Source organism: Raphanus sativus, chromosome 1 (genome assembly GCF_000801105.2).
Source record: "Raphanus sativus cultivar WK10039 chromosome 1, ASM80110v3, whole genome shotgun sequence".
Taxonomy (NCBI): Eukaryota; Viridiplantae; Streptophyta; class Magnoliopsida; order Brassicales; family Brassicaceae; genus Raphanus; species Raphanus sativus.
Genome location: NC_079511.1, coordinates 11,159,245 through 11,173,768, shown reverse-complemented (window position 1 = coordinate 11,173,768; position 14,524 = coordinate 11,159,245). Strand labels below are relative to the sequence as shown.

The 14,524-nt window shown below is 36.0% G+C and overlaps 3 protein-coding genes across 3 annotated transcripts; 2 read left to right on the top strand and 1 right to left on the bottom strand.

Annotated features, from left to right (window-relative positions):
* The first annotated feature begins 5,999 nt into the window (after positions 1–5,999).
* LOC108832218 (zinc finger protein ZAT1-like) lies at positions 6,000–7,771 on the top strand. Its single transcript, XM_018605709.2, has 2 exons — positions 6,000–6,563; positions 6,647–7,771. Exon 2 carries the CDS (start codon positions 6,676–6,678, stop codon positions 7,558–7,560), a length of 885 nt encoding a protein of 294 aa, XP_018461211.1. The 5' UTR covers positions 6,000–6,563; positions 6,647–6,675; the 3' UTR covers positions 7,561–7,771.
* Positions 7,772–8,101: 330 nt separating this feature from the next.
* On the top strand, positions 8,102–9,118 carry LOC108857913 (CLAVATA3/ESR (CLE)-related protein 9). Its single transcript, XM_018631925.2, has one exon. The coding sequence runs from the start codon at positions 8,315–8,317 to the stop codon at positions 8,657–8,659; it is 345 nt and encodes a 114-aa protein (XP_018487427.2). The 5' UTR covers positions 8,102–8,314; the 3' UTR covers positions 8,660–9,118.
* A 578-nt stretch (positions 9,119–9,696) lies between these two features.
* On the bottom strand, positions 9,697–10,623 carry LOC108832214 (uncharacterized). Its single transcript, XM_018605706.1, has one exon. The coding sequence runs from the start codon at positions 10,621–10,623 to the stop codon at positions 9,697–9,699; it is 927 nt and encodes a 308-aa protein (XP_018461208.1).
* Positions 10,624–14,524: the final 3,901 nt, after the last annotated feature.

Genomic DNA, 14,524 nt, shown 5'->3' with positions numbered 1-14,524 from the left:
TTTTTGAAAACAGATGTTACATTTTTTAAGTCTATGTTCATAAACGGAAAGTGGCAAGAGTTTGTCTTGACTGCTGTAATTGAAATTAATGCAAAAACATATCAAAATCAATGTCTTCTGATTGATCTTAATAAATCAATCCAATTAGTATTAAAGTGAATTGATTGATTAATAATGGACTAATAATGGAGTATGCCTAATCTTCTTTTGCTCTGTAATTATAGAGTTCTATCTAAAGAAAGTCATATTTTCTTCCCATTTTTCCAAATGATAAGATCGCAAAAATTGTGCCGCATTTGAAATGATTTCCATCATTTATATTTAATACCCGTAATTTGTGTTTTTTTCACCTTATTGATGTAGTCAATTTTTAAAAGAAATTCGAAGATTGATATGAATATTCAATTTAATAGCAGGTTTAATAGCTATTTGCGCTCTGCATATAAATTTGAAACATTGTAAGGAGCACTTTTATTATTTAACCTCATTCTCATGTGTGATTAATACAATTGTCATTTCTTATGTGTCATATAATTTATATAATATATATGTGACTAAGTTATATAATTTAAGTAAATAAACAGGAAATCAACCTTATAATTTAAAATAAATAGGAGATTTGGTGATGTTTTTAATACCAAATCTAATAATGTTTTGTTTCTATATTTACTTTATTTTTTTGCTAATTTTATGTTTAATCATAAATAATGCTATTCCAAAAACTAGGGAATCAACTTTATAATTTAAATAAATAGGAGATCTGGAGTCATCTTTTAATATCAAATCCAATAATGTTTTATTTCTATATTTACTTGATTTCTTTTGTTAATTTTACGTTTTATCACAATTATTCTATTGAAAAAATTAGAATCTAAGTAAATAAATAGAGAATCTACCTTATAATTTCAATAAATAGGAGATTTAGTGACATCTTTTAATATCAAATCCAATAATGTTTTGTTTCTATATTTACTTGATTTTTCTTTGTTAATTTTACGTTTAATCGTAATTAATGCTATTGAAAAAATTAGAAACTAATGTAATATTGATCAATACGCATTCTGATTTAAGTTAATATATGAAAGTTATTACTAATATATTGAAATTCATGAGACCAATTAAACATTTTAAACGAAATTGTAGGAATTTTTTGCCATTATTCTCGCCATGTAATATATTTGATTGATACAATTATGATGACATAAATCCTGTTAATTATTACAATATATCATACTAAACTTTTTTCTACTGTATCACAATCTACAAACTTAAAACACACAAAGACAATGAATGCTATTGATGCTTTCAGAAAGAAGTATACAATTTCGTTTAGCGAGTTTGGTAAGCTGATACATTTTTCTTATTTTCTTTATAGGATTGCAAACAAAGAATTCTGAAGACATTTTTTATTTATTTTTTTATAATTTGTTCTTTTCATATTTTATTATTCTATTGTATATGTTTCGTTTTACTTTATATTCATAATTTATATTATAAAATCAAATTGCATGTGTTTTGTTTTATCTTAAATTCATAACTAATTATATATAAATATTTCTTTTACTCTTATAGATTTACTTCCACAAAAATATTCCGATGTTACATCTAATCAATTACACAAGTTTTTAAAAAATCAAAGTTCACTTTATATAAATATGCATAATTTCGTCCAATCTTTATTATATAATATGTAATATTTGTTATTATGATTTTTAGTTTTCTAATATCTTTAGAGTAAAAGTTATATTTTTTATTAGACCATTCGCTCCGCGCATGGCGCGGATATCACCTAGTTATTATTATTTCAATTTGGTACAATATTTTCATTGAGTTTTCATATCCGAGTTAGATTTGTGGTCGAACTGAGAGATCTAGTTACTCATATATATAGTGGGTGTAAGATATAATAAAACGAACATGGTAAAAATATTTTAAAATAAAAAAACTGTTATTAACCCAATGAGAAGAATATAATTTCGTTTTTCGTTTTAGAATTTTTGATATATCAATATATATTTGACTTGTATATAAAATTTTTTTTTAACAAATGTTATTAAGTTTCTTTATAAGTACATTAACTATCAAACCTTTAACTTAAACTTAAAGATAAGTAGTAAACCTTTAACTTTTGATAATAAATTTAAATTTGTTATATGTAGCTAACAGTAAGTTGTTCTAACTACTTGATAGTATCGATACAATAGGAATGACACTTATCGATAGTTAGGTATCAAACTGGAGCTTGGTATTTTCTGTGGTCGTTGAAAAGTCTTTTTTGAAGACCTGAAACATATAAGAAAACCATAATAAGAGATCTGAATATATAGTCAAAGTAAACAATCCTAAAAATTTGTAAAAGCCACATGCATGAACACATAGTCCCATAGTCCAACCATGTTAAAATGTAATACCTTATCATGAGTTGGCGATGAGCATTGCGGTGACTTAAAAAAACAGGATATGAACCACTTTTGCATTTTTTGGTTTCTTTGTCTCTGAGCCACGTGTTTTATTTTCGTGATATTGGTGAGACATGCGATGTTCGTGAGATTGGTGAGACATGAGCTTATATAAGATGTGATCGCGAGTTGGTATTAAGGTTGCTGAAATACAGGGCCGTCTTTTAGCACGTGCAAGTGGAGCGGTCGAACAGGGTCCAAAATTTTAGAGGGTCCATAATTTTTTTTTGTTTTATTAATAGTTATAAATTTAAAATCATATTTTTATAAAAAAATCAGAATGGCTATATTTTAATTTAGTTCTCGTATTCATAACCAATAAATGTAAATTACAATTTTTTATTTTGTTTATATAACCAACTAAAAGACAATAAATTAGGAAATACTTAGTATTTATATCAATTATATATTTTGGAAAGTAATAAATAGTTGTTGATGTTTGTTATAATATTCAATGGTAGTATAAAAAGTTAATATTCTAATTGATTATGTTGAGGAAACAATTATCAATTAGTGATTATAAATACGTAGAACAAAATATATTTTTTCACCATTTTTAATTAAAAATAGCAAACACGAAGAAAATAAAGCTAGCATACAACTTCTTTTTACAAGAAAAAGATTGACTTGTCTAATCAAGAGTATATAGCTTACTATCTGGATTTTGTTACTCTATTATATTTATAGATTATGATTTCTGATTGTGGATATAATAAACGTAAAAAACTGAAAAAATTAGAAAATGTAAATCTGATGATTTGATCGATGATTTTGCATTGAAAAATACTAAATAATCAAGTTTAATGATTTGATCAATGATTTTGCATTAATAACAAAAAAATTGGTGTTATTTAGATTATAAATAATTAAATTAATGTATTTATTTTATATTATAATATTATTTTATAAAAAAAATCAAAAAAATTTCAGATTATTAAAAGAAGTTTTTTTTTTTGAACCGGGTCCGTGAAAAGTTTGAGACGGCCCTGCTGAAATAAATAAACTTTTAGAGGAAATAATTTAGATTTATGGCGATTTTTGGTAAGATAATAGTCACATTTATTAAAAATAAAATTGTAAGGAGATATCAACTTAGCATATTCTCAATATATTCTTTATGCGAGATGTGTTTGCTAAGAATTCTATTTTTAAAAAGATGGTTACAAGGGTCGATATCAGCAACATTGTGAAAATGGTGTATGTATATAAAGTTAATTGTATATATCGTATAACAATATTTATGATGAACAATGCTGCTATGATTGTGTATATAATGTTGCTTTAGGTTTTAAATAAGTGATTTAGGTACTGAGTTATAATTTTAATTTTTGGTTTCAGGAAAAGAAGACATGTCAAGCATCAAGTTTGTATCTTATAAGCTATGGTGTCTACAGTTGATTTCTTCATTTACCTGAAACAGAAGTAATACGATGGCAAGGTTAGAAGATCTAAAACAATGGCAGGTTATGCTGTAAGTAAAGCACACTTATATCTTACAAAATATTGTTTATTAGATGAATAGATAGACGACATGATTGAAAGAGAATGTGAGTTTAAATAATGAGCTAATTGGTGTAATAGCCAATTTTGAAGACATAATAAAGAATACAACATTTGATTTAATGTAATGTCAAATATTTAACACACAATTTATCCGGTTCTGTCCTTTCTAATAATAGATTACCAGTTATAAGTGACATTTTACATGACGTCGTCGATTTTGTGGCGTTACAAGAATCATATGTTATGAGGTGAGTAGTGTATACTTACTATTCTATATACTCAAAATAAAATAGAATACGGAAAGGGTAAAAGTAAAGGTAAAATAGGATAGAGGGGATTATACAAATTTTGTAGTGTTTATATACTAATATTGAATTACCCACTGCTTTGCCAGAGTGAACCTAAACAATCCATACCCACTGATCATTAAACCCAAAATCACCAATCCATACCTACTGATCAAAACTTAGAAATAATATAATATTATATTATATTTTACATGGTTCACATAGAATACATAAATTGTTACAGTAGGTGAAGGTATGTAATGGAGACGACATCACCAGATGTGAGAGAGTATGACTTAATCGATGGAATAAATGACCAAAACTTATTAACATATTTGGCATATGAAAAAATTCTAAGAAGCCGCATAATAAAGTACTAAAGAAATGTGTACTCTGTTAAAGGAAATGAGTGGTGTGAGAGTAAAACCCATAGCAATTCATGTTTCATGCTATATGGGACACATAAAATAAAAATCCGGAAAAGTAATTACCAATGTGCATGAATTAGTGAAAGATGACGTCACCTTAATAATCTATACTAAGCCCAAAACCACTGATGACTGATCACTAAACCCAAGATGAAAATATAAACCTCAATCCAGATATCAAAACATGGAAATAACACAATATTCTATTACATTCTATATGATCCACATAGAATAGAAAAACTGTTTATTGGACACATATATGCACTGAGAGTTCTATTCTATATGATCGAAATAGTATAGGATTATAACCTACTTACAATCCGTAATACTAAACATTACTCCAACCCATAAATACTAAACCCTAAATCATAATAAACCCAAAAATAAACAATAATATATATTTATAATATTTACACAATTGGAAAAAAATAACGAACTATAATATTTTGTTATATTGTACTATATTATATAAATAGATACATTGATTGCTCTATTCTATATGGTCGAATAAGTATATGATTATATAATCCCTAATACTAAACATTACACCAACCCATAAATACTAAACTCTAAATCTCAGTCATTAAACCTAAACCCAAATATAAAAAATAATATGTATTTATAATATTTACACAGCTAGAAAAAAATCAAAGAGGTAAAATGATGATGAAATTAAAACAAAAGAATAAAGTAAAATAATAAAGCAGAGAAGAAAAAGGAAAGAGGTTAGCCGGTTGTATTCAAGGGTAATTTAGTATATACTGTAGAAAGTACATTGAATATTCTGGTCAGTTTTTTAGCTAGTTACCTAATTATAACTTTTTGGTGGTCATACAGTCTAATTTTCTTTAAATAATTGATATAGTTGTGCTGTCTTAGATGTTTAGATAGGCGAAATGTTTTGAAAGTCAAAGTGTCAAATGCTGCCGGGAAAAATAATTTATGATATACGCGCATGGAATCAATAATCACTATAATTTTGTAATAAAATATAGGAGAGAACGGAAATATAATAAAAGGAAATGGTCACATGCTGTTATAATATATAGAGAAAGATCAGAAAAATAATAAAAGGAAAAGATCCAGACAACCTTTTTAACTAGATTTATTAAAAATCCTTCCCTTTTAATAATATTGATGGTTTTGGGTCTGGTTTGCAAAATCTACATTGGTGATAAATTGAAAAGATATTTTCATCACAAAGAAAATTGACAACTATATTCAGTCTGTTGCTTGATAATAAAAGAATATGTGGGCATAGACGACGAGGCAATTCTCTCAAGGAGGGCTTAATGTTGATTAGTTTGGACGTCAAGAAGTCTGTGTTAGGCCCTCATGGTTTGTTTATACCCACTTGTACCCGAATTCAGTTTCTCTACTAATTTCCACCAGTTCAGTTGTGCTATTTAAGATTTTATGTCAAATAAGGGAAACAAATCTCGAATCAAACATATCTGTGGTGGATTGTGCAATTTTCAAGATTTGGGATTGTTTTTTTGAAAATTAGAGTAAAGGGAGTTATGATGGGATTTGTAACAGATATTTTTGTTTCCATGCATGAATTGAACATAGAACAAAGGATAGAGAGAGTGTGTTGACATTTTGAATAATCTTGTCAGTAACAACACTTCTCTTTTATTATTATTATTTTTTAATTTTGTTCCAAATTCAAATAATAATAAAAAAAGAGAAAACAAATCTCTAAACTTTTAAGGATAGAATTACTGTGGAATTTACAAAGTTTGTTTCTTTAGCATTCTCTCCTTTTGCTTTCATCTTATAGCTTCAAGGTCGGATCTTGTACTTAGCTCAGAGAATAACTGTCACATCTCTAAGAAAGCATCAACCTTACCTCTGCTTCTTCCCTCTCTTCCTTTGGTTTTGAGGTAAACTCGTCAAGCACAAAAATGGGTTTCTTCTAGTTGATCTCTTCCTTTTTGCTTTTCTTGATTCTTCTTCTTTTGTTTAGTGTTTGATCGGAGAAGTTGACAATCAAAAATGGAGAAGAAGGAGTTTGTGTGCAAGTTCTGTAACAAGAAGTTCCCGTCTGGGAAATCACTCGGAGGTCACATCAGGATTCATTCGCCTCGGAGTTCACTTGATCTCACTGGCAAGCACAACAACAACAAGAAGAGGTTGGTTGATGAGAGAGAGATAACGCCGCCTCTAAAACAGGAGCAGCAGCAGCAATGCAGAGTATGTAGTAAACGTTTCTGTTCTTTGAAAGCTCTCGCCAATCACATGGATTGTCACAACTATGCTGCTACTTCTTCTTCCTCTGGTCCTCCTACCATGATGATCAAAAGATCTAAGAAGCAGCACTCCAATTCTGATGAATCTTTTAGTATTGTGAGCTCGTCAGAGACTGTTCAAGGAGCTAAGGATCTGATGTTTTTACATTTGGGTAGAAAAGATTATAACTTTGCTGTGGACTCTCCCGTGCCTGAGTCATCTGAGAACATCTCTGAGTTATCTTCAGGGGAGCTGCTGACAAAAGATAAAGTTGCTGCTGTTGCTGATGATGATAATAGTGATGACGGCTCCTCTGATGATGATTACTTCATGAATGGACCAAAGAAGTCAGTCTCGGTTGGTGGGTCTCTTAGGAACACTGGATTCAACAGCTTCAGCTATGGTGATGAGCTTCGCAAGTCCCCGGCGGTTAAGAGAGCAAGTGGTGCAAACAAGACTAGCAGAGGTCGTCACGTGTGCCCGATTTGCTTCAAGGTGTACAGGTCAGGACAAGCTTTAGGAGGTCACAAGCGATCACATACTAGTACTACCATTGCCAACCAAGAAGAGAGGATCAAACACAAGGCAGCAGCTGATATGCAATTCGATCTCAATCTTCCTGCTGAGGAGGATAGTGATGATGAGGAATGAACTAGAACATGAAACCACATCTCATCCCCTAGGTTTTGTTCTCTTCATCCAACTTTTGGCTCTAGAATTCTTCTATAAAAAAAACCTTCAAGGTTCTGAGTGTTGATATAATGCTTCTTGTTTCTTAATGAGATTATTCTTTTATTCAACATTTTGGAATCCTTTCTCTGCTCTCAGACCTTAGTAGTATTCAGATTGTGACTCAAATCAAAGTATTGAAGCCATTGTCTCTGTTTCTGTAAAACATGATGATTGATGCTAATTCAAAATAGGTAGCTGGGAGATACATATACTGCTTCATGTGATGGACCGTTCTTATTAGGTTCTTCTAAATAGTTTTGGTGGAATCTTTTTTTTTTTTAGCCCATGGGAAGCCTATAAAGACCATAGATAGATAACTTGATACCCAAGGAAAAGTTAAATACAGCGTTTGTGTTTTTCTTGTATATGTTTGGTTGTACACATTCATGTAAAATGCATACACCGGTCATTTTATACGTTTTCAAATCATGTTAAAAAAAAAAGCAAACAGCAAGTGGAATAAATAGAGATCGGAATGTATAATATGAGGTCACCAGTTGATATTTTTAATTATGTCTATGAAAACGACCTCCTCCTCATAACGTCGATTCATGTGCATCTTCTGTGTTTGCATTAAACTCCCTCTTTACTTATCTCTCTCTCTTAAACTTTTTCCTTCTCCACCAAAACATCTTACTCTCTTTTCTCTCTTTCTCCTTCCCCATATCAAGCAATGTCGACGAGCCACCTGAACCGTCTGATCTCGATCTTTGTCCTCCTCCTCGTCTTCTTACTTCTCTCCGCTTCTCCAACCGCTGAAGTAAACCGGAAGACATCAAGAAACTTCTCTTACCGAACTCAACGATTCGTCCCGAGCGTTCACCACCCGTATTACGTGACTCCCAGCGGTTCTTGTGACACTTTCTCTCGTACGTACGCGAGGTCTATGTGCCTTGAGCTTCAAAGAATCCACCGTAGCAGCAGGACGCAGCCACTTCCTCCTCCGCTGGAGATCGACCCAATGTACGGAGTCGATAAAAGACTCGTCCCCTCCGGTCCAAATCCTCTTCACAACTAAAGTACCCTTATATACATCCCCAGCTGTATACATATATATATAGAGAGAGAGAAACCCTAGCTAGTTACATATTTTATAGCCTGACACGTTTCTTGGAGTATACACTACTTGTGTCGAGAGATCCGTGTGTTATTCAGTAGAGATTTCTTTTTTTTTTTCCTGAAGACGAAGGTTCGATCATTTCTTCACTGCGGGAGCATTCTTGAATCTTGAATATTTTACTCTCAAATGATTCTACGTTATGAGAGAGGGGGAGATGATGTTTGTTACTATTTCCACGTTTGTTTTCTTTAAGACTTGTTGTATGAGTGTGTAAACAACCTTGGAAATAGTCTAATTCTTTCTTGCAATGTCTAACTTTCTATTTTTCTGCATTTTTTTTTCTTCTTCTTTCTGCTTATAATATTCATGAATGTTTAAAGGAAAAAGATTTATTGTACCGTAGTATATATGGTTGGGAGAAAGAGAGGAGGAGAAACGCATGAGTTCCATTAATTTTGGGAGCTGTATATTATGTAACTTCAAAATTACCATTGGTCTATGAATAGTCTTTTTTTAAAGATGTGTACGCTCTTCTCTCGTACGTCTGATAACTCGTTGTCTCTGTCAATACTGAATAAGACACTAGCTGGTCTAGCTAGCCGTGCAATATGATGAGTTTTTTTTTCTTATATATAATATAACTTCTGTTTCCATTTCATTTTAATTATAGGACGCATGCCATTATCATTCGATCCTGTACTATATATGTTGCAGACGAAAAAACCCTTTTTTATGAAAGAAAGAAAAAAATTATAGGAAGTTTATTTTGTCTTTTTTTTTGTAACAAAAAAAAGAAATTTATTTTGTTTGTCTAACCATTTTTTTTTTTGGTCTAAATGTTAAGATTTATACCATTTTCTAGAGTTTACAATGTTGTGAAACACAACTTATTACAACAAAGGAGGGCAAGAAAGAACAAGGAGAAGAACACACGAAAATGAAAGGAAAAGAAACCCGGAACCGAAGAGAAAAAGCAAGAGCAAGCAGGAAAAAAATTAACTAAAAGGGGAAAGGAACCAAAAGTACAGTTCAAGAAGAGAGGGAGCAGCAACTTGAGCTGAAGACCGGGAGTGAGACAGAGACAGTAGCCTGTCACGCATTGCTCTGTCAACCCCACGGAAGAAGGCCTCCTGAGTCAACGTAACGCCCCTGAAGATACGCACGTTCCGCTCGCGCCATAGAGAGTAAACGATGACTTGATTCAGCAGCTTCATCACCGCTTTCGCCCTTGGAGCATGGGGACCTTGTAGACTTAGACAGTGATCAGCAATCGCAGCCAACGTTGCCGGGGGAGACGCCATGAACCTGCCACAAAAACGAGACCAAGTAGCAGCTGCAAAAGAACATTGAAAGAAAAGATGACTTATGGACTCATCCGCAGCAGAGCAAAGGACACAACCTGACGGTACCGACAAACCCCAAGAGATCAAACGGTCTCGCGTGGGAAGCCTTCCAAGATAAGCCGTCCATGTAATAAACGAGCAGCGAGGTATCTCCTCCTTAAACCATACGACTGAGTTCCAGCTTACTGGTGGCGAAGGGTTACGAATCCTCTCCCAAGTAACACGAGAAGAGAAGGATGGCCCGAAACCCCCCGAGTGATTCCTCCACAAGTACACATCGCCTCCACTAGCCGCTGAGGGAACCTGAAGTGTAGAAAGGACAATTTGAAGAGTGACCGCCTCTTGGGAACTTTCTCTTTCTCTCTCTAAGCGTGCTGGCGGTAAGTTCCAGTTGCCATTAGTTACAGCGCCCGAAACCGTCGCATTTAGTGGAATTCTCAATGAACGAGGCCCCGAGGAACCAAACATAAGAATTAGAGGACCCAAGTCTGTCCAATAATCAAACCAAAACGAAGCTGTATTCCCGTCCCCAACATTACACCGGAGAAAGAGTTGAAGGTCTTGCTTGAGTCGAAGCATGCTTCTAACAGTCCTTGAGTAGCGCGGCGAATCGTCAATTAGCCACAAACTCCTGCCTCCAAACCGATTATCCCTCAGCCAAGGAACCCATAAAGAACCCGAACCATAGAAGAAGAGCCAAACTCGTTTAAGTCTGAAAACCAGTTCAAACTCCTCTAATTTCCTCAACCCAAGACCGCCCTCTGATTTTGGCTTACATATACTGTCCCACGAAACTCTAGCACCTGATGCTGAAGATGTACTGTTCTTCCACAAGAAGCCGGAGCACAAGGAATCTACCTTAGCATAGAACCATTTAGGCAGAACAAAAATCGAGCTCCAAAAGTTAACCATGCCATATATTACCGAGTATATCATCGTCACCTTTCCCGCAAAAGATAACAACTTCACTGTCCATGAGTGGAGTTTTGCCGTGATACGCTCTAGAAAAGGTTGTAGAGTTGCTGCAGAGATTCTCTTCGGGCTTAGAGGAAGACCGAGGTACCTCGTAGGAAATGTTCCTTTCCGAAAACCAGAGAGACTACTAAGCTCCGCCACTTGAGCATCAGAGTAACCACCATAAAAAATTTCCGATTTGGACTGGTTTGTGTCTAGCGTTGACCAGCCCTTGAACTGAGACATGACCGCTTTTATGCCCTCTGTCGAAGACTGAGACCCATCTGAGAAGACTAGAAGGTCATCCGCAAAAAGTAAATGAGTAAGCTTGGGAGAAGAGCATAGCGGATGAAGCTGATATGAACCTTCAGTCTCTGCCCTGTCTAGTAACCGAGATAAAACCTCCATCAACATAATAAAGAGATAAGGGGATATAGAATCACCCTGACGCAAGCCTTTCTTACCCTCAAAGAATCCTGCCAACTCTCCATTAATTGCCACCGAAAATCTAGGAGATGAGATACACTCAGTAACCCAAGCTATAAAGATAGGAGGAAACTGCTGAGCTTCCAGCACCTTAATGACAAAATCCCAGCACACCGTGTCGAAGGCCTTGCGGATATCGATTTTGAGCATGGCACTCTTCAGACAAGAGGACTTGTTGTAGTCTTTGATGAGTTCAGTGGCGAGGAGCACATTCTCTCCAAGACTACGACCCTTAAGAAATGCTGCTTGATTGGGGCTAACACATTCTGATAATATTGGTTTGAGCCGGTTCGCGATGATCTTGGAGATAAGCTTGTATACCAGGTTACAGCAGCTAATGGGTCGATAATCTGACAAACTGCAAGCTTCCGTCTTCTTAGGTATAAGAGCAATGGCCGTAGTATTCATGTCCTTAAGAAGCTTCCCATTTCGAAAAAATTCCCTTACCGCTCTTGTAATATCCTCACCAACATGATCCCAAGAAGCTCTAAAGAATTCAACAGAATAACCATCCGGGCCTGGGCTTTTGTTCAATGGCATGGAGAACAGAGTCGCTTTTATCTCGGCAGCAGTGACTTCCCTCTTCAAGTAATTTTGCTGGAGCTCGGTGCATCTAAACGGTAGTAAAGAACAAAGCGCAGCTGTAGAGACTGGCGAGGATGGAAGATCTGTAGAACCTAAAATGCCCTGAAAATAATCAGCTGCATGAGCTTTAATCTCCTCCATTGAATAGAACGTATGCCCTTCAGCATCCTTAAGTACATGAATATGGTTCCTGTTTGCATGACTATCCGCAGTACGGTGATAGAAGGGCGTATTACGGTCTCCCACATCGGCCCAACGTACTCTCGATCTCTGCCTGTAATATTTTTCCTCAGCTTTAAGAAGAACGTTCAGGTTGTCTCTCTGAGAATGCTCTTCTCTGGCCATGGAGACAGTCGGATCAGTGAGCAAGGATCTCTGTAGTGCATCAACCCTCTCCCTCTGCGCCTTTACACGCTGAGAAATCCCACTAAAGTGGCGTTTATTCAGTCGACGCAATGGCCCCTTGAGAATCTTCAGTGACCGAACAAGCTTGAACTGTTCAGTACCCGTTACTAGCGCACAGTTCCAAGATTCGCTGATGGTCTCTACATACTCCGGATGATCAATGACGTGATGAAAGAACTTAAAAGGCTTGACAACCTGTCGTCTAGCTGAAGGCATCCGTAGTAAGCAAGGAGCATGATCGGACTGAGATGGATCCAAGAAGTCAGCATAGGAGTCCGGAAATGATGTAAGCCAAGCCTGATTGATGAAGGCATGATCGATCCTAGTTGAGATAGGACTATCATCCTGCATATTTCTCCAAGTAAATTGTAATCCCTTAGCTTGCGCCTCAAATAATTCTGCTTCCTGCAGACTAGTGTTAGCCTCCTCCATACCCGAGTCATCAACGCGAGAAGTAAGGTAGTTAGAGTGGTGAGAAGGCCGCAACATTTGATTAAAATCACCAATAACCGACCAAGGATGAGTCGCTAACGGAGAAGAAGCCTGCATAGAAACCAAGTTATTCCACAGAGACCTCCGCTCCTCGACCTGATTAAAACCATATACAAAAGTAACAGTGAGTGAAATGTTTTCAGAAAGCACAGAAATTCCACAAGTGATTGATTGAGCTGAAGCATTATAAACAATTAAAGTAACCCTCGGATCCCAAACGAGGACTATACGACCGGAATTATCATCTTCATAATTCCCAAAAAACTTCCAACCCCTAGGAATAGCACTTAAAACTCTCTCCTTATTCTCTTCCAAAATATGAGTCTCCAAAAAAGCTCCGAATAGTGGTTTATGGATATTAATCCAGTCCTTAGTCATCGTGTTGCGCCTTGCACTATTGAGTCCACGCACATTCCACGCAAAAAACATATCTAATTTTTATTATGGGCGGTTCGCAGCCTTGCGGCCGCTCCTCCTGTTGTTAACCAGAAGGAAAGGTTTCTCACCCTCCTGTTCCCCAGGAGGAAAACTGTTGCTCTCTGTTCCTTGCTCCGTATTGACAGAGTCTCCAGGAGACACCGGGGAACCCGTACATAACTCTAAGTCTTGATGACTGCTAGTCCTCGCCTCTGTAGACTCTTTGTCTAAGCCGAGAACCTCCACATTATCCTCTTCTGTAGTCTCTTGGGAACCATTAGCACCAGAGCCAAACTCATCCTGATGGGGATCTCGAGTAACACCCGAGGAGATTATCTGCTGACCGTCCTGTTTGACCACTGCCACCACACTTAGCTCCCCTACCTCAGCTTCCTCTTGCTGTGTAGTATTGAAGACCTCAATAACTTGCTGGTAAATTTCACCTTCCTCTAACTCCTCCAACGCAAGCTGATGATCCTTTTGACTAGGTGAAGAAAGATCAGTAGAGCCTATCTCTGGAACAAGATCCTTAGGCGCTTCCTCAGTCTTTTTACTCACCGGTACATAGCGCAACACCCCCTGATTCACCTTTTTCTCAGTAGAGCGACCCTGTCTAGACTTCGAGCGACGCCTAGCGGTTTCGGTAAGCGGCTTCCTAGTCCTTCCTGCAGCGAGGACACCTTCGACACCCCCCACCGAGCATTTGATGGCGCTGTGGCCATACTTGCTACATCTATCACATTTAATAGGTAACCAAGGGTAAGAGACATCTATCTCCACTTCCCTACCATTTGAGAAACCCGAGACAATTTTGCTAGGCAGAGGAACTGTAAGGTCTACTCGGACAAAGAGCTTAGCTACCTCAAAATTCTGCTTGCGTTCTGTCTCTGGAGCTAATGAGTCGGGTATACCAACAGCCGTCGCAAGACGACTCAAGCTCTCCTGATTAAAGAGAAGGTAAGGGACATTTCTTAGCTCAACCGGTATTATAGCACTAGTGAGAGGAGGCTCCTCCGGCGAAAAGTCTGGTGACCAAGGAGCCACAAACATTGGTAGACCTCCAATGTTCCAGCAGGTGCGAGAGAGCAGGACCTCACGGGTTCTTGGATTTGTCACTCTGAGGAGATAGATGCCTTGACCA